Source organism: Pseudophryne corroboree, unplaced genomic scaffold (genome assembly GCF_028390025.1).
Source record: "Pseudophryne corroboree isolate aPseCor3 unplaced genomic scaffold, aPseCor3.hap2 scaffold_840, whole genome shotgun sequence".
In the NCBI taxonomy this organism is placed as follows: domain Eukaryota; kingdom Metazoa; phylum Chordata; class Amphibia; order Anura; family Myobatrachidae; genus Pseudophryne; species Pseudophryne corroboree.
In genome coordinates, this window is record NW_026970419.1 from 104,859 (window position 1) to 132,690 (window position 27,832).

Genomic DNA, 27,832 nt, shown 5'->3' on the forward strand with positions numbered 1-27,832 from the left:
ACAGGTATGCTGTTGCCCAAACAGCATACCGAAATAAATAAAACTTAGAAATAAAATGAAGAAAAACTCTGGAGCTTTAGAGTGTGCATCCTCTCCTGAGGGAACTTTATCTAAACTGAGCTGTAGGAGGGGGCCTAGAGGGGAGGAGCCAGCACACCCAGTGAAGAATTTTAAAGTGCACTTGCTCCTTTGGACCCATCTATACCCCATCGCACTAATTCTGTCCCCAATATCCCTTACGGATGCTAGAGAAATAACACAAATCATTCCAGCTCAGCCCTTTAACAAAAACATGTGAGAAATTAGATTTATTTGTAAGATAAATAACTTTCCATCTGCATATATACAAATTTTAACTAGTGTTAATAAAGTATAGTTTTATCAAGATTCGATTACTGTCATGCTACACATTCTCATGTGTGTGAAGTTTCTGATGTCTAACAACAGATGATTTATCGCTAAAACAATTCCCACACTCAGAACATGGAAATGGCCTCTCACCTGTGTGACTTCTCTGATGTTTAACAAGACGTGACTTGTGTGTAAAACGTTTCCCACACTCAGAACATGGAAATGGCTTGTCACCTGTGTGACTTCTCTGATGTGTAACAAGATTTGATTTATTGGTAAAACATTTCCCACACTGTGAACATGGAAATGGCTTCTCACCTATATGTATTCTCTCATGTAGGCATAGAAGTGATTTCCGTGTAAAACATTTCCCACACTCAGAACATGGAAATGGATTGTCACCTGTGTGACTTCTCTGATGTTTAACAAGACATGACTTGTGTGTAAAACATTTCCCACACTCAGAACATGGAAATGGCTTGTCACCTGTGTGACTTCTCTGATGTGTAACAAGATTTGATTTTTTGGTAAAACATTTCCCACACTGTGAACATGGAAATGGCTTCTCACCTGTATGTATTCTCTCATGTAGACATAGAAGTGATTTCCATGTAAAACATTTCCCACACTCAGAACATGGAAATGGCTTGTCACCTGTGTGACTTCTCTGATGTGTAACAAGATTTGATTTATCAGCAAAACATTTCCCACACTCAGAACATGGAAATGGTTTCTCACCTGTGTGACTTCTCTGATGTTTAACAAGACGTGAGTTGTGTGTAAAACATTTCCCACACTCAGAACATGGAAATGGCTTCTCACCTGTGTGACTTCTCTGATGTGCAACAAGATGTGACTTGTGTGTAAAACTTTTCCCACACTCAGAACATGGAAATGGCTTCTCACCTGTGTGACTTCTCTGATGTGTAACAAGATTTGATTTATCGGTAAAACTTTTCCCACACTCAGAACATGGAAATGGTTTCTCACCTGTGTGACTTCTCTGATGTGTAACAAGACGTGAGTTGTGTGTAAAACATTTCCCACACTCAGAACATGGAAATGGTTTCTCACCTCCCTTAGCTGGATGATTGGTTATAAGCTGTGCGGTCTGTGTAAAACATCTGTCATCTATAGAACAGGGAAATATTTTATCTACTGTCAGAGCTGTAGAAGATGACCCAATATCAGTGTTATCAGAACATTCCCTTTGATTAGAGGGACCACATGACACAAGCACATTTTGAGGTACAGGAGGTACGAGTAGAGCAGTAGGGGTTTCTCCAGGAGAATCTTGTGTGATGTCATCATCTTCTGTTTTACAACCTGAAGATGAAATTAGATTTTCTTCTGAGATATTCCTTCTGTTACATTCATCTGTTGGGAATAAGTGTACAGAAAATTGAATGTCTCTCCATAATAAGGTACAATTTATAATATTCCCCAGTGGAGTGCTACTGGGTTCAGATATGGCAAATGAGGGGTCCAATTTCTGATGTCAGACTCAGAGGAATGCTCCTCCAGCCATAATATGGTGGCTCCAGACCTGTAGGGTGATGCATTGTCTTCCTAAAAGAGCCTGCTCCCATCTAAGTGACTGCAGAATGTACCTACTATCAAGCCTCATTCAGAGGCTCTTACATTGCGATATTCTGCCATCTTCACCAGAAATTATACGCCAATAGATCACAAAGATATCTCCCTAGATATAGTACTTCCACTGCAGAAGATAAAAATGTAATGCAAGGTGTGGTGACATGTACTGGGAATGGAAGCTGGTACTCCCTTTTTCTGGCAAATGAACAGGCTGCAGTCAGGGTCACATTCCCTCTGGATTTCTATTACAGCACACAAACCCACAGGTGCGCCACATGTGTGTATTCTGGTTCTCCCTGCCTCTTGCGGATAAGAATGTGGCTTCATAGCCCCCACTGGCCTCCAGGCACCCTGGGCTCTAACAGCAGTCTCCACCTGGACTGTCTGTCCACCCTTTTTCTTCTCTGTGTGGGCAGATCCCTTCAGCCCCACACTGAATCAGAAGCTCATCAACACCGTCTTTGCTGATACTGCCGCACAATTTACAGTGGCAGAGGAAAGAATTGCCTTATAACAGTGGTTCCCAAACTTTCTTGAATCATGGCACCCTAGTGCTGGACCACCAACCTGAAGCACCTCTGGAAGTGCCTCACGGCACCAAGTTTGGGAACTACTAACTTAAAATATAATATATAAATCTAAAAATAACTAAACTGGTATCCGGTCTTTAGGTCGTCAGTCACTAGTTTGACCACTGAAGGTCAACAGTAAGTAGGTCGACACTGACCGAAAGTTGACATGTCTAGGTCAATACATATGGAAGGTCGACATGGTCATTAGGTTGACGTGGGCATGGTCGACACACAAAAGGTCAACAAAGTTTTTTTAGGGTTTTTTGGGGGGTTTCAGGATATAAGATTGCTGAATTATTTCTAGAAAGGGAGGAATACATCCCAATTTACTGAGTGAAAATGTGTTTGGTGTGTTTGAAAAAAAGGGAGATTTTGGTGACAATGGTGTGATACAATAGGTGGAAGATGGGATACTATACGGTTAGGTCAATATAAATTTGATTATTTGGCCAGTCTGAAGGTCCCTGCGATCTGTCTGATTTTGTCTCATTTAACTGCATGTTGTGGGTTCACAGCAACTGCTTAAAAATGCAAATTCAACACTTGGAATCACCTCTAGACCCTTTGCCTGCTAAATTGATGAAGAAATATACGTTATGGTAAGAACTTATCGTTGATAACGGTATTTCTCCTATGTCCACAGGTTCCACAGGATAACAATGGGATATGATGGAGCTACAGCGGATTGGCACCAAACGATCACAAGCTTTCAGTCCTCCCAGGATGCAACGGGCTCGTCCATATATCCCCGCCCACTGTCTCAGGCAAATCAGTTGTATTCCAAATCATTTAGGCAGGAGCATCATGTAGAGCCCTATTAAGGCGAGAAGAACACACATGCACACCCTTCCATGCAAGAGGGACGAGTTTAGCGAGTATAAAGATCCCCAAATCAGTTGCATCAGGGTGGGATCCTTGTGGAACCTGTGGACATAGGAGAAATACCGTTATCAACGGTAAGTTCTTACCATAACGTATATTTCATCGGCTGGGCCCACAGATTATCCACAGGATAACAATGGGATTTCTCAAAGCAATTTAGCCCAAAGCAATTTAGTGGTGGGTACACTCCTGATTGGACAGGAGAACCTTGCGCCCGAATTTAGCGTCATGAGAGGCAAAAGTATACAAGGCATAATGTCTAATGAAAGTGTTAATGGAAGACCATGTGGCTGCCTTACATATCTGTTCTGCTGAAGCACCATGTTGTGCTGCCCATGAAGGACCTACCTTACGAGTAGAGTGAGCAAGACATTAGCCGTAACAGGGAGATCATCTTGAGAATACGCTTCTGAAATCGTCATTCGAAGCCATCTTGATAGCGTCTGTTTAGTAGCTGGCCATCCTCTCTTGTGAAATCCGTAGAGAATGGAGAGAGAATCTGTCTTTCTGAAGGCACTGGTGCGATCCAAGTAGATCCTTAACGCCCGGACTACGTCCAGCGACGCTTCTCCCGCAGACAGTCCCGATACCTGAAAAGCCGGGACTACAATTTCTTCATGAAGGTGGAATATAGACACCAACTTAGGAAGATACCCAGACCTAGTTCTGAGAACTGTTTTATCTGGATAAAAAAATCAGAAAAGAAGAACGGCATGACAGCGCTCCTAAATCTGACACTCTTCTAGCTGATGTCATAGTCAGTAAAAAAAGAGAACTTTAGCAGTCAACAATTTCAGATCCACTTTATTAAGTGGTTCAAACAGAGCAACTTGAAGGGCTTTGAGAACTAGACTTAAGTCCCAAGGCACTGCCGGAGGAACAAAAGCCAGTTGAATGCGCAGCATTCCCTGGAAAACAGTACGCACATCCTGTAAATTGGCAATTTTCTTTTGGAACCATACAGTCAATGCTGATACTTGCACTCTCAAGGAAGCCACCTTCAAACCCTTATCCATTCCTGCTTGAAGGAAATCTAAGACCCTGGAAACTTGGAAAGATTTTGGGTCTATATTTCCTTTACTGCACCAATGAATATAGGTCTGCCATATTCGGTGATAAATGCGAGCTGAGGAGGGTTTCCTTGCTCTGAGCATTGTTTGAATTACCTGTTGTGAGAATCCTCTTGACTTCAGGATAGAGGTTTCAAGAACCACGCCGTCAACGACAGTCGATCCAGCTGCCTGTGATAACAAGGACACTGCATCAGTAGATCTGGACGTTGAGGGAGCAGAATTGGAGCATCCATTGACATACTTTGCAGATCTGTATACCAATCGCTGGGCCAAGCTGGAGCTATTAGAATCATGGCACCCTTTTCTTGCTTTATTTTCCACACCAGCTTGGGTAGCAAGATGATCGGAGGAAACAGATATGCCAGATGTAAATCCCATTTGATTGATAGAGGGTCCACAAAGATCGCTCCGGGATCCTTTGTTCTTGACCCGTATACTGGCACTTTGTTGTTCAGATGGGACGCCATGAGATCTATCTCTGGCAAACCCCACTTGTCTACATAAAAAGAGACAAGACAAAAGAAAACCTTTTCGGGAGCACTCTTAATTGAAAATGGTGATGATAATTAATCAGTATCAGGTGAAGTGATATGATGATAAATAATCTAAAACTTAACTTTTATTTTATTCCGTTAAAATATCGACCTATATGGTCCAAACATATTAAATAATTAATAAAAATAGAAGATAAAAAGAGGTGAAATATGGATTAGATGAGAGAGAGTGAGCAGATTAGGACTGCCCCACCAGTGTTTTTACATGAAGATATGAGTGATCATCTTAGTGATATCCACAGTGCCTGGTATTCCTAAGTGGTCCCCCTTCAAAGTACTAACCAGGTCTATCCTATCAGCTTCCGAGATAGAAGATCGGGCTACTCTCAGGATAGTACGACCTTGAATGATGAAGATGACTTATGAAGGAAGAGAGAACCCACTTCTGCTGTCTGTACTCTGCCTGCTATGCGTCACTGGATAACTGGGCCCCAGGCTTTTCCAGATGAGAGAGTGTTGGAAAGGAGAACCTTCACCAGTTTTAAATAGGGGAAGATCATGAATTGATTGATCTAACTCCCCTTAAGATCAAGGCAGAAGGAAGAAGGAACACTTCTGCTTTCTGTTGTGATAACCAAGTGTACGCTGGGAAGGGCAGAACCCAAGCCAGCACAGCTATCAGCCAGATGAGAGAGTGCTCAGAAGAGAGGAAGCTCTGATAAAAATCAGAAATGTAAATTTGTTTAAACTAATTCATTCAAATAGTATTCAGAATATTAGAGCGAATCCTCTCTTGTTCTCCTATGCCAAAGTGCATGAAAATAATAATAATAATATTATAATGACTTTCATATATAGGAAATCAATTAATATTCACACATTATTACTGATTAGATTATATCCTACGCATTTGTCAGCCAGTATATATGCTGGTAATACAGATGAAATATTTAAGCAGAGGTGACAGTTTGTGGTGATCATACAAATTCATAGATATCTAGGGTATCTTGAATTATAAATAATTGTTGATAAGAAAGTCCCAATCTCTCACATAGAGGTATAAATATGTACAAAATCAGTGTTGCTAACAGTGTTGCAAAATCAAAACAATTTGCACATCATGTGCCAGATCCTGAGAGGATAATCCCGTTTTGCAGGACAAACATGTTATAAGTGTTGGTGTTACTGTCAGTGTAACCTCGTCACTTTTGCCGCTCTTAGACATGATAAATAATCAGCTTTTCACAGTGTACTACAGTTAGTGACTGTAATCACTTTACCTTATTAAAGTGATATCAATCTGACCCCATCCCATGCACCAGCATTGAGGTTCAGAAGAAACCACTGACAAACATATATAAAGTCAGCAATCACACTAGCAGTCAGTCACATGTTATATATTAGTCATTTGAGCACAACAGATCCGAACGTATTCAGACGTAATGCGAAGAAAACCACAGTAATGTAAAGACTCATATGCAATAGGCACTTACATTTAACTATTCATACTGACAAAAGTAGAAAGAATTGTAGTGCTGTATAACCTGTACTCAGTAGAGTGGGATACAGGGAGACTCACCTCACTTCCAAGATCGATCAATATATTAGCAAACGCCGAGTGGATCCAGACGATACTAGTGTACACTGTCGCTCCGGGAACTTTAAGCGGACATAGACGCACTGTGCATACAAGCGCACCGGTCATACAGACGCCTGTCCTGCGACTGGGTCTCCTCGCGGTAGAGTTTAGTGTACACAGACGCAGCGGCCTATGCTGCGACCGAGACACCTCATGGTAGCGTCTGAGACGGAAGTGAGGCAACAGTTCATGGCGGGAGACCGACGGAAACTGGTCATGAACTGGGGGGAGGGGCGACCAGGAGAGCGTCTGACTGCCCATGCTGACATCAACCCTAGGGATCCCAGCCTCATACCATTCCTGGCACTTTATGATCCCTAATGCCTAGCTCTGGAGCATCCGTGGTGGCGGTGCATCAGCTACTGTTTGGTAGTCTCCTCCCAAACCAGTGCGGTGGTGTCCGTATTCCCCTTCTAAGTGGAACCGGTGCCTTACCTTCTCCCCATGCTCCGGCCACAGCCTGGTAACTTCTGGTGGACCTGCTAGTATATCCGACACAGACGCCCGTCGACACAGCACTTGAACCGTGGGTAAGCGTTGTTGGAGCGACTCTTTCCAATATGCGTTTAAGACGCTGTTAGGAAAGATCACTCAAAAACATAGTTAGACTATTAAAAATAAAATAATAAAGCTTAGGGCTGCCATAGAACAGCAGCCCTGTGACCATGGTCCGGCTCCTGCCGCACCAAACAAAAAACTGATTTGCCTGAGCCAGTGGGCGGGGCTATATGGACGAGCCCATTGCATCCTGGGAGGACTGAAAGCTTGTGATCTTTGGTGCCAATCCGCTGTCGCTCCATCATATCCCATTGTTATCCTGTGGATAACCTGTGGACCCAGCCGGAGAAATAATGAACGAATAGCTCATAACTGTCAATTGTCCATATGCTAGTTGTCCATTGAAAAAGTGATTTCTTGATCTTCTCCAGCTGGAGATTGTATCTCCCACACCTTTGTCTAAATCTTCATCTGCACAAAGTACCTGCCAGTGTCTCTGTAATATCTTTGTGTCGCCCATCTTTGTAGAACGTAACCACACATCTGCTCTGTCATCTGTCTGAGCTTTTGGGTGGGTGATAAGTATCTGTTTCCTACACTTTTGTCTTGTATTTTGAGGGGACGGAGAGGAGAGATGAAGTCAGCAGTCACAGTTGGGGGAGGGACTGGACAGAAGGGAGCAGAGCAGAGCAGGTGGGAGCAGATTGAGGTGACCCATTCCCCTTACTACATTATAAGAACTAAGCAAATATACAATACACAATATATCTATCAGATTCAGTTTATGAAAATGCAATCAAGTTATTCATGTCAAAATGTATTATTCTTTACTAGGACTATTATTTTAAGTCATGAGTGGAAGGGGAGCATCAGACACTCCTGAGTGATTACGCTATTGGGGGTGAGAGGGGGTAGGAATGGCTACCGGAGAGCTTTGCAGTCAGTGATTGTCTCTTATAGTGGACAAGCGTTGATGCTCTGCCAAGAGGCCGTGTGGGACAAATAACTTTGGGATTATTTAGACCTGTCACCGGCCCCTTATCCTGGTCACTGCCTCTATACATCACCCCTGCTGAAACGTACGTTGGATCAACGGCAGACTGTCCAGAGCCGCGGGACATTACTGGACTCTCTGCTCCTGTTACTGAGTGCCATGCTGTGGTGCAACTTGTCCTTAATCATAAACATTTCACCTTTCCATCTAATACTGGAAATGATCTGTGAGCCCCGTACCCTCACATCAGGTGACGGAATACTGCTACCTCCAGGCTCGCACACAGTGGGCAGTATACGCGTAATGTACTGTTAGCAGAGCTGGGAATTACGCATTTCTGGTGCACAGCGTGGGAAGCACAAGATCAGGGCAGCAGCTAAGGTCAGGGGGAGGTCAGTCACACCCACATGAGGGACAGCAGACAAACCTGGCAGCCGGAGCTGATCAGATCAGGGATATGCATGATCATTCGCTACCAGTTATCCATATATAGCACATACATATTCCTCAGCACTTTACAGAGAATATCCGCCCACTTACCTCAGTCCCAGGGGCTAACAGTCTATATCCCTTACCACATAGGCAAACACATATACACTAGTTGCTCAGCTGGTATAATTTTTGGATTGTGGGAGGAAACCCATAAAAGAACAGGGAGAAAATACAAACTCCATGCAGTAAGGGACTTGAACCCACAACCTCACCTCTGTGATTCAGTAATGCTTGCCATTACACCAACTGTGCTGCTCACTGCTATAACAGGAGAAGGAGAAGAATAGTAACAGATGTCTTCTGATGTATGAGAAAGTGTGGGGTGGAGACTGGTCAGATTTCTGGGCTGACAACACACAGTGACATGATGTGAGGGGGAGAGCACGAGTATACTAGGAGTTGATGGTTCCTGATGTATGAGATACACTACAGAGTGTTGGGAGGAAACTGTCCAGATCTCTGGGCTGGTAACACACAGTGACATGATGTGAGGGGGAGAGCAGGAGTATGATAGGGACTGATGGCTCCTGATGTATGAGATACACCAGAGAGTGCGGGGAGGAGACTGGTCAGATCTCTGGGCTGGTAACACACAGTGACATGATGTGAGGGGGAGAGCAGGAGTATAATAGGGGCTGATGGCTCCTGATGTATGAGATACACCAGAGAGTGTGGGGAGGAGACTGGTCAGATCTCTGGACTGGTAACACAAAATTACATGATGTGAGGGGGAGAGCACGAGTATAATAGGGGCTGATGTCCCCTGATGTATATGATACACCAGAGAATGTGGGGAGGAGACTGGTCAGATCTCTGGGCTGGTAACCACACAGTGACATGATGTGAGGGGGAGAGCAGGAGTATAATAGGGGCTGATGGCTCCTGATGTATGAGATACACCAGAGTGTGTGGGGAGGAGACTGGTCAAATCTCATGACTGGTAACACAAAATTACATGATGTGAGGGGGAGAGCAGGAGTATAATAGGGGCTGATGTCCCCTGATGTATATGATACACCAGAGAGTGTCGTGAGGAGACTGGTCAGATCTATGGGCTGGTAACACAAAATTACATGATGTGAGGGGGAGAGCAGGAGTATAATAGGGGCTGATGGCTCCTGATGTATGAGATATACCAAAGGGTGTTGGGAGGAGACTGGTCAGATCTCTGGGCTGATAAAACACAGTGATATGACGTGAGGGGGAGCAGGAGTATAATAGGGGCTGATGGCTACTGATGTATGAGATACACCAGAGTGTGTGGAGAGGAGACTGGTCAGATCTCTGGGCTGGTAACACACAGTGACATGATGTGAGGGGGAGAGAAGGAGTATTATAGGGTCTGATGGCTCCTGATGTATGAGATACACCAGAGAGTGTGGGGAGGAGACAAGTCAGATTTCTGGGCTGGTAACACACAGTGACATGATGTGAGGGGGAGAGCAGGAGTATAATAGGTGCTGATGGCTACTGATGTATAAAATACACCAGAGAGTGTGGGGAGGAGACTGGTCAGATCTCTGGGCTGATAACACACAGTGACATGATGTGAGGAGGAGAGCAGGAGTATAATAGGAGCTGATGGCTACTGATGTATAAAATACACCAGAGAGTGTGGGGAGGAGACTGGTCAGTTCTCTGAGCTAGTAACACAGTGACATGATGTGAGGGGAGAGCAGGAGTATAATACAGACTGAAGGCTCCTGATGTATGAGATACACCAGAGAATATGGGGGAAGAGACTGGTCAGATCTCTGGGCTGGTAACACACAGTGACATGATGTGAGGGGTAGAGCAGGAGTATAATAGGGGCTGATGGCTCCTGATGTATGAGATACACCAGAGTGTGTGGGAAGGAGACTGGTCAGATCTCTGGGCTGGTAACACACAGTGACATGATGTGAGGGGGAGAGCAGGAGTATAATAGGGGCTGATGGCTCCTGATGTATGAGATACACCAGAGTGTGTAGGCAGGAGACTGGTCAGATCTCTGGGCTGGTAACACACAGTGACATGATGTGAGGGGGAGAGCAGGAGTATAATAGGGGCTGAGGTCCCCTGATGTATGAGATACACCAGAGAGTGTGGGGAGGAGACAAGTCAGATCTCTGTGCTGGTAACACACAGTGACATGATGTGAGGGGAGAGCAGGATTATAATACAGGCTGATGGCTCCTGATGTATGAGATACACCAGAGAGTATGGGGGAAGAGACTGGTCAGATCTCTGGGCTGGTAACACACAGTGACATGATGTGAGGGAGAGAGCAGGAGTATAATAGGGGCTGATGTCCCCTGATGTATGAGATACACCAGAGAGTGTGGTGAGGAGACAAGTCAGATCTCTGGGCTGGTAACACACAGTGACATGATGTGAGGGGGAGAGCAGGAGTATAATAGGGGCTGATGGCTCCTGATGTATAACATACACCATAGAGTGTGGGAAGAAGACTGGTCAGATCTCTGGGCTGGTAACACACAGTGACATGATGTGAGGTGGAGAGCAGGAGTATAATAGGGGCTGATGGCTCCTGATGTATGAGATACACCAGAGTGTGTAGGCAGGAGACTGGTCAGATCTCTGGGCTGGTAACACACAGTGACATGATGTGAGGGGGAGAGCAGGAGTATAATAGGGGCTGAGGTCCCCTGATGTATGAGATACACCAGAGAGTGTGGGGAGGAGACAAGTCAGATCTCTGTGCTGGTAACACACAGTGACATGATGTGAGGGGGAGAGCAGGACTATAATAGGGACTGATGGCTACTGATGTATGAGATACACTAGAGAGTGTGGGGAGGAGACTGGTCAGTTCTCGGAGCTAGTAACACAGTGACATGATGTGAGGGGAGAGCAGGATTATAATACAGGCTGATGGCTCCTGATGTATGAGATACACTAGAGAGTATGGGGGAAGAGACTGGTCAGATCTCTGGGCTGGTAACACACAGTGACATGATGTGAGGGAGAGAGCAGGAGTATAATAGGGGCTGATGTCCCCTGATGTATGAGATACACCAGAGAGTGTGGTGAGGAGACAAGTCAGATCTCTGGGCTGGTAACACACAGTGACATGATGTGAGGGAGAGAGGAGGAGTATAATAGGGGCTGATGACTCCTGATGTATGAGATACACCAGAGAGTGTGGGGAGGAGACTGGTCAGATCTCTGGGCTGGTAACACACAGTGATATGACGTGAGGGGGAGCAGGAGTATAATAGGGGCTGATGGCTCCTGATGTATGAGATACACCAGAGTGTATGGGTAGGAGACTGGTCAGATCTCTGGACTGGTAACACAAAATTACATGATGTGAGGGGGAGAGCAGGAGTATAATAGGGGCTGATGTCCCCTGATGTATATGATACACCAGAGAGTGTCGTGAGGAGACTGGTCAGATCTCTGGGCTGGTAACATACAGTGACATGATGCGAATGGGAGAGCAGGAGTATAATAGGGGCTGATGGCTCTGGACTCCTCCAATGGTCAGATACATATCTCTCATTAGTTTGTACTGACAGAAAAGGGTGTAGAATGAGATATTGCTGTAGTGACTAAGGAAGGAGAATATGGGACTCTATTCTGTAATAAAATAGTGGAATGCCCTCCCACGCACAATAAGACTCGCCTCTAGTCTCCAAAACTTTAAGCAATTCCTGAAGGTGAGTTTATCGAATTCTGGAAATGCCCACATAGCTTCATATACTTTACTTTCCAATTACATCCCCACTGTAGAGTCCACACATAACCTCACATGTTTTTACTTTCTTCACTTTCCCATCCTCCCAACACCAGGCCAACATTGCTGTGTAACCATATCATACAGCCCACCAAGGACTTTTGCAATCTGGTGGACCTTTTTGCAATAGTCAACACCTATCCTTGTCTATCAATGCCTACTTCCCTATAGATTGTAAGCTTGAAAGCAGGGCCGTCCTACCTCTATGAATTTCTGTTATTACCTATTCTTGTTATCTCACTGTTTTCACTCGTTTGGTTTTATTTTATCACTGTTTCCAATTGTAAAGAGCAACAGAATTTGATGCACTATATAAGGAACTGTAAATAAATAAAATAAAGTGTTTATTGCTCACCTGTGCTGATATCTGTAGGGATTTCCTCCTCCTTACACTGCAGATCATCCTTCACATACGTCTCTTCTTCTCCCTCTATATCTTCTGCCTTCATATCAGTCACACACGTCTCTTCTTCTCCCTCTATATCTTCTGCCTTCATATCAGTCACGTACGTCTCTTCTCCCTCTATATCTTCTGCCTTCATATCAGTCACATACATCTCTTCTTCTCCCTCTATATCTTCTGTCTTCATATCAGTCACATACGTCTCTTCTTCTCCCTCTATATCTTCTGCCTTTATATCAGTCACATACATCTCTTCTTCTCCCTCTATATCTTCTGCCTTCATATCAGTCACATTACTCCTATCTTCACCCTAAATACCAACAATAATGAACACTTTATAATAAGGCTTATTTCATTATTTGATAGTAAACAGTATAATATCAGTGTATAAGACACACACAGCTCCTCTACAGATCACATAGTTACAGTCACTTTGGTATATTGTCTAGACCCTAAATCCCACCTACCTGATTCTCCTGTGGGGTCCTGTGACTCTTCTCTGTACAGTCCTGGGAATACAGAGGACGGGGACATCTCTCTGGGGTATCTCTGTTACTATGCCCATCTGTAGGAGACACAAAGTGACTGAGTACATTGTATATATGTGATTATCAGATGATGTGTGTATATAGGGCCCCCCATACCTGCTCTCCCTTGTACAATACATGACAGTCTCCTCTTACCCAGTGATGTGAGGGGCCGGTGATTCTCCATCATCACGTCCTTGTACAGACCCCTGTGTTCCTCTATATACTCTTGCTCCTGCATGGAGACATAGACAGGGATATCCTGACACCTTATAGGAACCTGACACACACAGTGATACAGTCATCAACCAGACACATCCCCTGGTGTTACTGTATAATGTCCCATTCCCAGCAGTCACCTCTCCAGTTATCACCCAGACACGTCGCCTGGTGTTACTGTATAATGTCCCATTCCCAGCAGCCACCTCTCCAGTCATCACCCAGACACATCCCCTGGTGTTACTGTATAATGCCCCATTCCCAGCAGTCACCTCTCCAGTCATCACCCAGACACATCCCCTGGTGTTACTGTATAATGTCCCATTCCCAGCAGCCACCTCTCCAGTCATCACCCAGACACATCCCCTGGTGTTACTGTATAATGTCCCATTCCCAGCAGTCACCTCTCCAGTCATCACCCAGACACATCCCCTGGTGTTACTGTATAATGTCCCATTCCCAGCAGCCACCTCTCCAGTCATCACCCAGACACATCCCCTGGTGTTACTGTATAATGTCCCATTCCCAGCAGCCACCTCTCCAGTCATCACCCAGACACATCCCCTGGTGTTACTGTATAATACCCCATTCCCAGCAGTCACCTCTCCAGTCATCACCCAGACACATCCCCTGGTGTTACTGTATAATGTCCCATTCCCAGCAGCCACCTCTCCAGTCATCACCCAGACACATCCCCTGGTGTTACTGTATAATGTCCCATTCCCAGCAGTCACCTCTCCAGTCATCACCCAGACACGTTCCCCGGTGTTACTGTATAATGTCCCATTCCCAGCAGTCACCTCTCCAGTCAGCAGCTGAATGATCTTGTTGGTGAGTTCTAGGATCTTCTGGTTATTGTGTCTCTCATGTATCAGTGAGTGAGGTGGAGGCACCGTGATGGGGCTCTGGGTTCTGCTCAGTCTTCCTGACACACGGGGACAGCTGCTGGGTGTCTCGAACTTACCGGATGTCTTCCTCACTACCGTGTAACCCTGGGTATAGGGGGACACATCAAATATCATTGTATAAACTTCCATAACTCCTCACCTCCCCAGTCACGTCCCTGTATTATTACTATAGATACAAGTGATGTCACTGTGACGCTCGCAGATCCCCTCACCTTCCCATCATGCCTCTGTATTATTACTATAGATATGTGACGTCACTGTAACACGCCCAGATCCCCACACCTACTCTGTCATGCCCCTGTATTATTATTATTATTATTATAGATATGTGACATCACTGTGACGCTCCAAGATGCCCTCACCTCCCCAGTCATGTCCCTGTATTATTACTATAGATATAAGTGGTGTCACTGTGACACTCCCAGAACCCCTCACCTCCCCAATCATGTCACTGTATTACTATAGATATGTGATGTCACTGTGACGCTCCCAGATGCCCTCACCTCCCCAGTCATGTCTCTGTATTATTACTATAGATTTAAGTAATGTCACTGTGATACTCCCAGACCACCTCACCTAACCAGATAACCTCACCTCCCCAGTCATGTCCCTGTATTATTACTATAGATATAAGTAATGTCACTGTGATACTCCCAGAGCCCCTCACCTCCCTAGTCATGTCCCTGTATTATTACTATAGATAAAAGTGATGTCACTGTGACACTCTCAGACCCCATCACCTCCCCAGTCATGTCCCTGTATTATTACTATAGATATAAGTGATGTCACTGTGACGCTCCCAGAGCCCCTCACCTCCCTAGTCATGTCCCTGTATTATTACTAGAGATATAAGTGATGTCACTATGACACTCCCAGATCCCATCACCTCCCCAGTCTTGTCCCTGTATTATTACTATAGATATAAGTAACGTCACTGTGATACTCCCAGAAACCCTCACCTCCCCAATCATGTCCCTAGCTTTGTGACGTCACTGTGATGCTCACAGATCCCCTTACCTCCCCAGTCATGTCCCTGTATTATTATTATAGATATGTGACATTACAGCGATACACCCAGACCTCTCAATTCCCCAGTCATGTCCCTGTATTACTATAGATATACAGTAAGTGATGTCACTGTGATGCTTCCAGATCCCCTCAACTCCCCAGTCATGTACCTGTATTATTGCTATAGATATAAGTAACATCACTGTGATACTCCCAGATCCCCTCACTTCCCCAATCATGTCCCTGTATTACTATAGATATAATAAGATTTTACTTACCGGTAAATCTATTTCTCGTAGTCCGTAGAGGATGCTGGGACTCCGTAAGGACCATGGGGAATAGACGGGCTCCGCAGGAGATAGGGCCCTTTAAGAAAGCTTTGGATTCTGGGTGTGCACTGGCTCCTCCCTCTATGCCCCTCCTCCAGACCTCAGTTAGGGAAACTGTGCCCAGAGGAGATGGACAGTACGAGGAAGGATTTTTGTAAATCTAAGGGCGAGATTCATACCAGCCACACCAATCACACTGTATAACTTAAGATAAACTTACCCAGTTAACAGTATGAACAACAACATAGCCACGGTATCACCGAAAACTATAACATAACCCTTATGTAAGCAATAACTATATACAAGTCATGCAGAAGAAGTCCGCACTTGGGACGGGCGCCCAGCATCCTCTACGGACTACGAGAAATAGATTTACCAGTAAGTAAAATCTTATTTTCTCTAATGTCCTTAAGGATGCTGGCACTCCGTAAGGACCTTGGGGATTATACCAAAGCTCCCAAACGAGCGGGAGAGTGCGGATGACTCTGCAGCACCGATTGAGCATACAGGAGGTCCTCCTCAGCCAGGGTATCAAACTTATAGAACTTTGCAAAGGTGTTTGTCCCCGACCAAGTAGCTGCTCGGCACAACTGTAATGCCGAGACCCCTCGGGCAGCCGCCCAAGAAGAGCCCACTTTCCTAGTGGAGTGGGCCTTAACCGATTTCGGTAACGGCAATCCTGCTGTAGAATGCGCCTGCTGAATTGTGTTACAGATCCAGCGAGCAATAGTCTGCTTTGAAGCAGGGGCGCCAACCTTGTTGGCCGCATACAGAACAAACAAAGCTTCAGTCTTCCTGATCCGAGCCGTTCTGGTCACATAAATCTTCAAAGCCCTGACTACATCCAGGGACTCGGAATCCTCCAAGTCCGTTGTAGCCGCAGGCACGACAATAGGTTGGTTCACATGAAAAGATGAGACCACTTTTGGCAGAAAGTGAGGACGAGTCCTCAACTCTGCCCTATCCACGTGAAAAACCAAGTATGGGCTTTTATGCGATAAAGTCGCCAATTCTGAAACACGTCTTGCCGAAGCGAACGCCAACAACATGACCACTTTCCACGTGAGGTATTTCAACTCCATCGTTTTAAGTGGTTCAAACCAAAGTGACTTGAGGAAACGTAACACCACGTTAAGATCCCAAGGTGCCACCGGAGGCACAAAGGGAGGCTGAATATGCGGCACCCCCTTCACAAAAGTCTGTACCTCAGGAAGAGAGGCCAATTCTCTTTGAAAGAAAATGGATAAGACCGAAATCTGCACCTTTATGGACCCTAATTTTAGGCCTAAGGTCACTCCTGTTGAAGGAATTGTAGTAGACGGCCCAAATGGAACTCCTCCGTAGGAGCAGCTCTGGCCTCACACCAAGAAACATATTTCCGCCATATACGGTGATAATGTTTCAATGTCACGTCTTTCCTAGCCTTCATCAGGGTAGGAATTACTTCCTCTGGAATTCCTTTTTCAGCTAGGATCCGGCGTTCAACCGTCATGCCGTCAAACGCAGCCGCAGTAAGTCTTGGAACAGACAGGGCCCCTGCTGCAGCAGGTCCTGCCTTAGAGGAAGAAGATCTTCTGTGAGCAACTCTTGCAGTTTCGGATACCAAGTCCTCCGTGGTCAATCTGGAACAATGAGGATTGTTCTGACCCTGCTTATTCTTACAATTCTCAACACCTTGGGTATGAGAGGAAGAGGAGGAAACACATAGACCTATCTGAATACCCAAGGTGTCACCAGAGCGTCTACCGCTACCGCCAGAGGGTCCCTTGACCTGGCGCAATACCGCTTTAGCTTTTTGTTGAGATGGGACGCCATCATGTCTATTTTAGGGAGGCCCCACCGATCCGCGATCTGTGCAAAGACTTCTTGATGAAGTCCCCACTCCCCCGGATGCAGGACGTGCCTGCTGAGGAAGTCCGCCTCCCAGTTGTCCAACCCCGGGATGAACACCTCTGACAGCGCGCTTACATGGCCTTCCGCCCAGCGTAGAATCCTGGTCGCTTCTGCCATGGCCACTCTGCTCCTTATTCAGCCTTGGCGGTTTATATGAGCCACTGCCGTGACATTGTCTGACTGAATCAGAACCATTCTCCGCTTGACGCAGGGCGTTGTATATGGCCCTCAACTCCAGGACGTTGATGTGGAGACAAGTCTCCAGGCTTGATCAGAGACCATGGAAATTTCTTCCCAGTGCCACTGCTCCCCAGCCTCAGAGGCTTGGGTCCGTGGTCACGAGGACCCAGTCCTGAATGCCGAACCTGCGACCCTCTAGAAGGTAAGCACTGTTCAGCCACCACAGGAGAGATACCCTGGTCCTGGGAGACAGGGTGATCCTTTGATGCATTTGTAAATGGGACCCGGACTACTTGTCCAAGAGATCCCATTGAAAAGTCCTCACGTGGAATCTGCCGAAAGGGATGGCCTCGTATGAAGCCACCATCTTCCCCAGGACCCGCGTGCACTGATGCACTGAAACCTTCTTTGGTTTCAATAGGTTCCTGACCATGGTCATGAGTTCCTGAACCTTTTCGATCGGAAGAAAAACTTTTTTCTGGTCTGTGTCTAGGATCAGGCCCAGAAAGGTCAGACGCATTGTAGGAACTAGCTGGGACTTCGGTATATTGAGAATCCAGCCGTGTAGCTGCAACGTCTTCATGGACAGAGACACGCTGTCCAGCAACTTCTCCCGAGATCTCGCCTTTATGAGGAGATCGTCCAAGTATGGGATAATTGTGACCCCCTGCCTGCGCAGGAGCACCATCATTTCCGCCATTAACTTGGTGAAAACCCTCGGGGCTGTGGAAAGCCCAAACGGCAACGTCTGAAATTGGTAGTGACAGTCCCGCACTGCAAATCTCAGGAACGCCTGATGGGGGGGGGGGAATATTGGAACATGAAGGTATGCATCCTTGATGTCCAGGAACACCATCCAACCCCCCCCCCTCCAGGCTGGCGATGACCACCCGGAGTGATTCCATTTTGAACTTGAACCTTTTCAAGTACAATTTCAGAGATTTCAGGTTTAAAATGGGCCTGACCGAACCGTCCGGTTTCGGGACCACAACCAGGGTTGAATAATATCCCTCTCCCTGCTGGAGATGAGGAACTGTGACAATCACCTGTTGAACATACAATTTTTGTATTGCTGTCAACACTGACTCCCTCTCTGACGGGGAAGTCGGCAGAGCCGATTTGAGAAACCGTCGAGGAGGCAAGTCTTCAAATTCTAGCCTGTATCCCTGAGCAACAATCTCTACTGCCCAGGGATCCACCTGCGATTGAACCCAGACGTGGCTGAAAAACCGAAGACGAGCCCCCACCAGATCTGCCTCCCCCCGGGAAGCCCCAGCGTCATGCCGTGGACTTTGCAAACGCAGGGGAGGACTTCTGCTCTTGGGAACTAGCTGTGTGCAGCTTCTTTCCCCTCCCTTTTCCTCTGGTAACAAAGGACGATGCCTGCACCTTCTTGTTTTTATTGGAATGAAAGGACTGCATTTGATAATGAGGTGCCTTCTTAGTATGCTGCGGGGGGACATAAGGTAAGAAATTCGACTTACCAGCCGTAGCCGTAGAGACAAGGTCCGAGAGGCCGTCTCCAAACAACTCCCCCCCCCCCCCTTGTACGGCAAGGACTCCATGTGCCGCTTAGAATCGGCATCTCCCGTCCACTGCCGGGTCCACAGGAGTCGCCTAGCAGAAATAGACATAGCATTTATTCTGGAGCTTAATAAACAAATGTCTCTCTGTGCATCTCTCATATACAAGGCAGCATCTCTGATATGCTCTATGGTCATTTGAATGGCATCCCTATCTAAGGTGTCAATCTCCGCAGATAAGGAATCTGCCCATGCCACCACCGCACTACAAACCCAGGCCAACGCCATAGCCGGTCTAGCAATAGTATCGGAGTGAGTGTAAATGTGCTTCAAGGTAATTTCCTGCCTGCGATCAGCCGGTTCCTTGAGGGAAGCCGTATCCTGAGAAGGCAGTGCCACCTTTTTGGACAAGCATGTCAGCGCCTTGTCCACTTTTGGTGAAGATTCCCAGCGTATCCTCTAAGTTTGTGGAAAAGGAAACGCCATAAGAATCCTTTTGGGAACTTGTGGTCTCCTATCTGGAGAGTCCCAAACCTTTTTGCACAATTCACTTAATTCAAATGATGATGATGGAAAAGTGACTTCAGGCTTTTTCTCTTTATACATGTGCACCCTCGTGTCAGGGACAGGGGGTTCCTCAAAAATATGCAAAACCTCTTTAATGGCCATAATCATGTACCGTATACCCTTAGACACCTTTGGCTGTAATTTTGCATCTTCATAGTCGACACTAGAGTCAGTATCTGTGTCGGTATCTGTGTCATCGATCGGGGATATGGTGCGCTTCTGAGACCCCGAAGGCCCTGGCGCCACAGGGACAGGTATGGACTGGCTACCTGACTGATCCCTAGCTTCTGCCTTGTCTAACCTTTTATGCAATAGATTAACATTTGCATTCAAGACATTCAGCATATCCACCGATTCCGGTGTCGGCGTTGCTGACGGCGACCTGACATTCAAACACTCCCCCTCCACAGTAAGCGAGCCTTCCTCGTCAAACATGTCGACACACGCGTACCGACACACTTCACACACACAAGGAACCCCTTTTCTGAAGACAGTATCCCTGCCAAGGCCCTTTGGAGAGACAGACAGGGGTAAATTTACTAACATTCGTAATTTTCGGAAAAAGGTCAAAGTTCAATCACGAATGACATCGAAAGTGTAAAACTGCAACTTTTTGAATTTATTACGACTAATTTACTAAGCTGTCGTATTCGGGTTTTTCTTTTCTTCCGATGTCGATGTCATTCGTGTTTTTTTTTTGTTTTTTACGGCAGTGATTAGCAAAACACTGCCGACTTTTTTACAATTAATCTCGGCCGGATCTGTGTGATCCGTGCTGGGGTTCATTTTTTTTTTTTTTTTTTAATTAAACACTGTAAAAAATTTTAAAAAAATTGCGTGGGGTCCCCCCTCCTAAGCATAACCAGCCTCGGGCTCTTTGAGCCGATCCTGGTTGCAAAAATATGGGGAAAAAATTGACAGGGGTTCCCCCATATTTAAGCAACCAGCATCGGGCTCTGCGCCTGGTCCTGGTTCCAAAAATACGGGGGACAAAAAGAGTAGGGGTCCCCCGTATTTTCAAAACCAGCACCGGGCTTCACTAGCTGGACAGATAATGCCACAGCCGGGGGTCACTTTTATATAGTGCCCTGCGGCCGTGGCATCAAAAATCCAACTAGTCACCCCTGGCCGGGGTACCCTGGGGGAGTGGGGACCCCTTCAATCAAGGGGTCCCCCCCCCCCCCCCAGCCACCCAAGGGCCAGGGGTGAAGCCCGAGGCTGTCCCCCCCCATCCAATGGGCTGCGGATGGGGGGGCTGATATCCTTTGTTGTAAAAGAAAAGATATTGTTTTTAGTAGCAGTACTACAAGTCCCAGCAAGCCTCCCCCGCATGCTGGTACTTGGAGAACCACAAGTACCAGCATGCGGCGGAAAAACGGGCCCGCTGGTACCTGTAATACTACTACTAAAAAAATACCCAAAAAAACACAAGACACACACACCGTGAAAGTATAATTTTATTACATACATACACACATACATACATACTTACCTTATGTTCCCACGCAGGTCGGTCCTCTTCTCCAGTAGAATCCAAGGGGTACCTGTTGAATAAATTATACTCACGAGATCCAGGGGCCCTGGGTCCTCGTCGCATGCATTTATAATCCAGGTACTTGAATAAAAAAACAAAACGCAGAGCCGAGCCACGAACTGAAAGGGGACCCATGTTTTCACATGGGTCACCTTTCCCCGAATGCCAGAAACCCACTCTGACTTCTGGCTAAGTGGGTTTCTTCAGCCAATCAGGGAGCGCCACGTTGTAGCACTCTCCTGATCGGCTGTGTGCTCCTGTCCTAACTGACAGGCAGCACACGGCAGTGTTACAATGTAGCGCCTATGCGCTACATTGTAACCAATGCTGGGAACTTTCTGCCCTGCGGTTGACCTAAAGTGACGTCACCGCTGAGCAGAAAGTTCCCAGCATTGGTTACAATGGAGCGCATAGGCGCTACATTGTAACACTGCCGTGTGCCGCCTGTCACTCAGTACAGGAGCACACAGCCGATCAGGAGAGTGCTACAACGTGGCACTCCCTGATTGGCTGAAGAAACCCACTTAGACATCAGTCAGAGTGGGTTTCTGGCAGTCGGGAAAAGGGGATCCATGTGCAAACATGGGTCCCCTTTTAGTGCGTGGCTCGGGTGTCCGTTTTTTTTTTTTTTTTCAAGTACGTGGATTACACCTGGATTCCCCGAGGACCCTGGACCCCTGGATCTCGTGAGTATAATTTCTTCAACAGGTACCCCTTGGATTCTACTGGAGAAGAGGACCGACCTGCGTGGGAACATAAGGTAAGTATGTATGTATGTGTGTATGTATGTAATAAAATTATACTTTCACGGTGTGTGTGTCTTGTGTTTTTTTGGGTATTTTTTTAGTAGTAGTACTACAGGTACCAGCGAGCCCGTTTTTCCGCCGCATGCTGGTACTTGTGGTTCTCCAAGTACCAGCATGCGGGGGAGGCTTGCTGGGACTTGTAGTACTGCTACTAAAAACAATATCTTTTCTTTTACAACAAAGGATATCAGCCCCCCCATCCGCAGCCCATTGGATGGGGGGGGGACAGCCTCGGGCTTCACCCCTGGCCCTTGGGTGGCTGGGGGGGGGGGGGGACCCCTTGATTGAAGGGGTCCCCACTCCCCCAGGGTACCCCGGCCAGGGGTGACTAGTTGGATTTTTGATGCCACGGCCGCAGGGCACTATATAAAAGTGACCCCCGGCTGTGGCATTATCTGTCCAGCTAGTGAAGCCCGGTGCTGGTTTTGAAAATACGGGGGACCCCTACTCTTTTTGTCCCCCGTATTTTTGGAACCAGGACCAGGCGCAGAGCCCGATGCTGGTTGCTTAAATATGGGGGAACCCCTGTCAATTTTTTCCCCATATTTTTGCAACCAGGATCGGCTCAAAGAGCCCGAGGCTGGTTATGCTTAGGAGGTGGGACCCCACGCAATTTTTTTTGAAAAAAAAAGCACTTTCCCACCCCTTCCCACTGATATACATGCACGGATCTCATGGATCCGTGCATGCCTATCCAATCACGAATAAAAAATAAAGGTCTGTTTTTTTTTAGCACTTTTTTACGAGTTGTAATTTTTCACGGCAGTGTTTGTTTTTTTTTTGCTTTGCACTTCTTAGTAAATGACCGAGATTCATACTTAAACAGCCGCGTTTTGACCGATGGTGTATTCATTCGTGATTTTTTTCCTAGGACTTCAAAATATTACGAATGCCCTCATCACTGCCGTGATTATTGCTTAGTAAATTACCGAGATGACACTTTGATGAAAAAACGGCATCTCGGTCAAAATCGGGAGCTTAGTAAATTTACCCCACAGAGAGTATGCCAGCACACACCCCAGCGCAATTACCCTGGAGACCAACACAAAATGTTTTTCCCCAGCAGCACTGTGTAATATGTAAACCGCCAATTATGTGCCCCCCCCCCCCTCTCTTTTAAGCACCCTTTCACCGTGTGTAAGCAAGGGAGAGTCCGGGGAGCTTCCTCTCAGCAGTGCTGTGGAGAGAAAATGGCGCTGGTGAGTGCTGAGGGAGAAGCCGCGCCCCCTCGGCGGCGGGCTTCTGTCCCGCTCAAACTTAGTAAAATATGGCGGGGGCTCTTTTATATACATGTACAGAGCCCACCTGTACATGTATATAGTCTATTTGCCATGCAGAGGTTTATATTGCTGCCCAGGGCGCCCCCCCCCCCTACGCCCTGCACCCTTACAGTAACCGTAGTATGCGAGGTGTATGGGAGCAATGAAGCACACCTGCAGTGCTGTGCGTTACCTCAGTGAAGCTGAAGGCTTCTGCCGCCTGAGACGTCTTCTGACTTCTGTACTTCTGGCTCTGTGAGGAGAACGGCAGCGCGGCTCCGGGGGTGGACGCCCAGTAAGAACCTGCGTTCACCCCCTCTGGAGCTAATGGTGTCCAGTAGCCGAGGAAGCAGAGCCTATCTTAGACAAGAAGGTCTGCTCCTCTCTCCTCAGTCCCTAGATGCAGGGAGCCTGTTGCCAGCAGTGCTCCCTGTGAAAAAGTAGTAAAAAGTAGAAAGAAAAATCCAAACAAAAATGCTTTCAGGCAGAGCACGCTGGAGAGCTCTCTGCAGTGCACCCATCTTGGTCTGGGCACAGTGTAAAACTGAGGTCTGGAGGAGGGGCATAGAGGGAGGAGCCAGTGCACACCCAGAATCCAAAGCTTTTTTAAAGTGCCTTATCTCCTGCGGAGCCCGTCTATTCCCCATGGTCCTTACGGAGTCCCAGCATCCTCAAGGACGTTAGAGAAAAGTGATGTCACTGTGATGCTCTCAGATCCCCTCACCTCCCCAGTCCTGTCCATTTATTATCATTATAGATATGTGACATCACAGTGACACTCCCAGATCCCCTCACCTCCCCAGTCATGTCCCTGTATTATTACTATAGATATAAGTGATGTCACAGTGACGCTCCCAGATCCCTTCACCTCCCCAGTCATGTTCCTGTATTTTTACTAGAGAAATAAGTGATGTAATTGTGACACTCCCAAATCCCCTCATGTCCCCAGTCATGTACCTGTATTATTACTACAGATATAAGTGATGTCACTGTGATGCTCCCAGATCCCCTCACCTCCCCATCATGTCCCTGTATTATTACTATAGATATGTGATGTCACTGTGACTGTCCCAGAGCCCCTCACCTCCCCATCATGTCCCTGTATTATTACTATAGATATGTGATGTCACTGTAACTCTCCCAGATCCCCTCACCTCCCCAGTCATGCACCTGTATTATTTCTATAGATATAAGTGATGTCACTGTGACACCCCCAGATCCCCTCACCTCCCCAGTCATGTCCCTGTATTATTACTATAACTATGTGACATCACTGTGACGCTCCCAGATCCCCTCACCTCCATAGTCATGCACCTGTATTATTTCTATAGATATAAGTGATGTCACTGTGACGCTCCCATATCCCCCCACCTCCCCAGTCATGTCCCTGTATTATTACTATAACTATGTGACATCACTGTGACGCTCCCAGATCCCCTCAACTCCCCAGTCATGCACCTGTATTATTTCTATAGATATAAGTGATGTCACTGTGATGCTCCCATATCCCCTCACCTCCCCAGTCATGTCCCTGTATTATTACTATAGATATAAGTGATTTCACTGTGACACTTTCAGATCACCTCACCTCCCCAGTCTTGACCCTATATTATTACTATAGCTATGTGACATCACTGTAACGCTCTCAGATCCCCTCACCTCCCCAGTCATGTCCCTGTATTATTACTATAGATATAAGTAACGTCACTGTGATACTTCCATTTCCCCTTACTTCCCAAGTCATGTCCCTGTATTATTACTATTGATATACGTAACGTCACTGTGATGCTCCCAGATCCCCTGACCGACCCAGTCATGTCCCTGTATTATTACTATTGATAGAAGTGATGTCACTGTGACACTCCCAGATTCCCTCACCTCCCCAGTCATGTCCCAGTATTATTACTATAGATAAGTGATGTCACTGTGACACTCCCAGATCCCCTCACCTCCCCAGTCATGTCCCTGCATTATTACTATAGCTATAAGTGATGTCACTGTGACGCTCCCATATCCCCTAACCTCCCCAGTCATGTCCCTGTATTATTACTATAGATAAGTGATGTCACTGTGACCCTCCCAGATCCCCTCATTTCCCCAGTCATGTCCACATATTATTACTATAGATATGTGATGTTACTGTGACGCTCCCAGGTATCCTCACCTCCCCAGTCATGTCCCTGTATTATTACTATAGATATAAGTGACGTCATTGTGACGCTCCCAGATCCCCTCACCTCTCCAGTCAGCAGGTAGATGATCTCCAGGGTGATATTTATTATCATCTCAGTCTTCTGACTCCTGTCCGTATCCATCCTCAGTTAATCAGTGAGAATACAGAATATGTATAATAAAGACAAAGGTTCCTCACAGATGTAGTGTCTAGGAATAAATATAAGACAAATCACAGAGAACACAAGTAATAGATATGTAAGAATGAGCCCCATAAGGCTCCTTAGAGGCCGTCACATAACGCTGAACTGCATAATGTTACACCAATAGTAAAAGAAAAAAGAAGAGGGTAATAATACAGGGACAGGGCACCAGAATGGAGGAAACAAGGGACAAACAATACAGAATTCCATCAGTCTCAGGTAATATGTGACTCTGCACAAATGATGAAATCACATATCATCGCAACAATAATAATAATAATAACAACAACAACAACAACAACAACATGACACCACAGGCTGCTCCTCCAGTATAATAATAACAGGACACCACAGGCTACTCCCCCTGTATAATAATAATAATAATAATAATAATAATAACAACAACAACAACATGACACCACAGGCTGCTCCTCCAGTATAATAATAATAACAGGACACCACAGGCTGCTCCCTCTGTATAATAATAATAATAATAATAATAATAATAACAACAACAACATGACACCACAGGCTGCTCCTCCAGTATAATAATAATAACAATAAAAGGACACCACAGGCAGCTCCCCCTGTATAATAATAATAATCATCATCATCATCAACAACACACCACAGGCTGCTCCTCCAGTATAATAATAACAGGACACCACAGGCTACTCCCCCTGTACAATAACAACAGGACACCACAGCCAGCTCCCCCTGTATAATAATAACAATAATAACAACAACAACAACAACAGGACACCACAGGCTGCTCTTCCTGTAGAACAGGACACCACGAGCTGCTCCTCCTGTATATTAATAATAATAATAATAATAATAATAATAATAGTAAACAACAACACACCACAGGCTGCTCCCTCTGTACAATAATAATAATAACAACAACAACAACAACAACAACAGGACACCACGGGCTGCTCCTCCTGTATAATAATAACAGGGCACCACATGCTGCTCCTCCTGTATAATAATAACAACAGGACACCACAGGCTGCTCCTCCTGTACAATAACAGGACACCACAGGCTGCTCTTCCTGTATAATAATAATGGGATACCACAAGCTGCTCCTCCTGTATAATAACAGGACACCACAGGCTGCTCCTCCTGTATAATAATATTAATAACAACAACAACTGAACACCACAGGACGCTCCTCCTGTTTAATAATATCAGGATAATACAGGCTGCTCCTCCTGTTTAACAATAATAATAATTGAACACCACAGGCTGCTCCCCCGGTATAATAATTATAATAATAACAACAACAACAGGACACCAGAGGCTGCTCCTCCTGTATAATAATAACAGGACACCAGAGGCTGCTCCTCCTGTATAATAATAACAGGACACCACAGGCTGCTCCCTCTGGGTAATAATAATAACAACAACAACAGGACACCACAGGCTGCTCCTCCTGTATAATAATTACAGAACACCAGAGGCTGCTCCTCCTGTATAATAATAACAGGACACCACAGGCTGCTCCCCCTGGATTATAATAACAGGACACCACAGGCTGCTCCCTCTGGGTAATAATAATAACAACAACAACAGGACACCACAGGCTGCTCCTCCGGTATAATAATTACAGAACACCAGAGGCTGCTCCTCCTGTATAATAATAACAGGACACCACAGGCTGCTCCCTCTGGGTAATAATAATAATAATACCATCAGGACACCACAGGCTGCTCCTCCTGTATAATAATTACAGAACACCAGAGGCTGCTCCTCCTGTATAATAATAACAGGACACCACAGGCTGCTCTCCCTGGATAATAATTAATAATAACAGGACACCACAGGCTGTTCCTCCTGGATAATAATAATAATAACAGGACACCACAGGCTGCTCCTCCTGTACAGTACAGTACCTCTTGGTGCAAGACTGGACTCTCTACACTCGGAAGTTGTAGCACCGGATATTAAAGTTTTTCCTGTGGGTGAAA

General features: G+C 46.1%; 1 protein-coding gene across 1 annotated transcript; it reads right to left on the reverse strand.

Moving 5' to 3' along the window:
- Positions 1-280: 280 nt before the first annotated feature.
- On the reverse strand, positions 281-27,832 carry LOC135042848 (oocyte zinc finger protein XlCOF6-like). Its single transcript, XM_063955059.1, has 7 exons — positions 27,758-27,832; positions 25,724-25,868; positions 14,280-14,471; positions 13,417-13,495; positions 13,201-13,298; positions 12,686-13,043; positions 281-1,728 (listed from the first exon to the last, which is right to left on the reverse strand). The coding sequence occupies exons 2-7, from the start codon at positions 25,799-25,801 to the stop codon at positions 404-406; spliced, it is 2,130 nt and encodes a 709-aa protein (XP_063811129.1). The 5' UTR covers positions 25,802-25,868; positions 27,758-27,832; the 3' UTR covers positions 281-403.

Excerpts from the sequence above, each read along its gene's own strand:
- LOC135042848 (XM_063955059.1), bottom strand. The coding sequence starts at position 25,801 with ATGGATACGGACAGGAGTCAGAAGACTGAGATGATAATAAATATCACC. Across the intron at positions 13,496-14,279 it reads TTCAGCTGCTGACTGGAGAG|GAGCAAGAGTATATAGAGGA; the intron begins GTGACTGCTGGG and ends GTCTCCATGCAG. Across the intron at positions 13,299-13,416 it reads CCGGCCCCTCACATCACTGG|ATGGGCATAGTAACAGAGAT; the intron begins GTAAGAGGAGAC and ends TGTCTCCTACAG.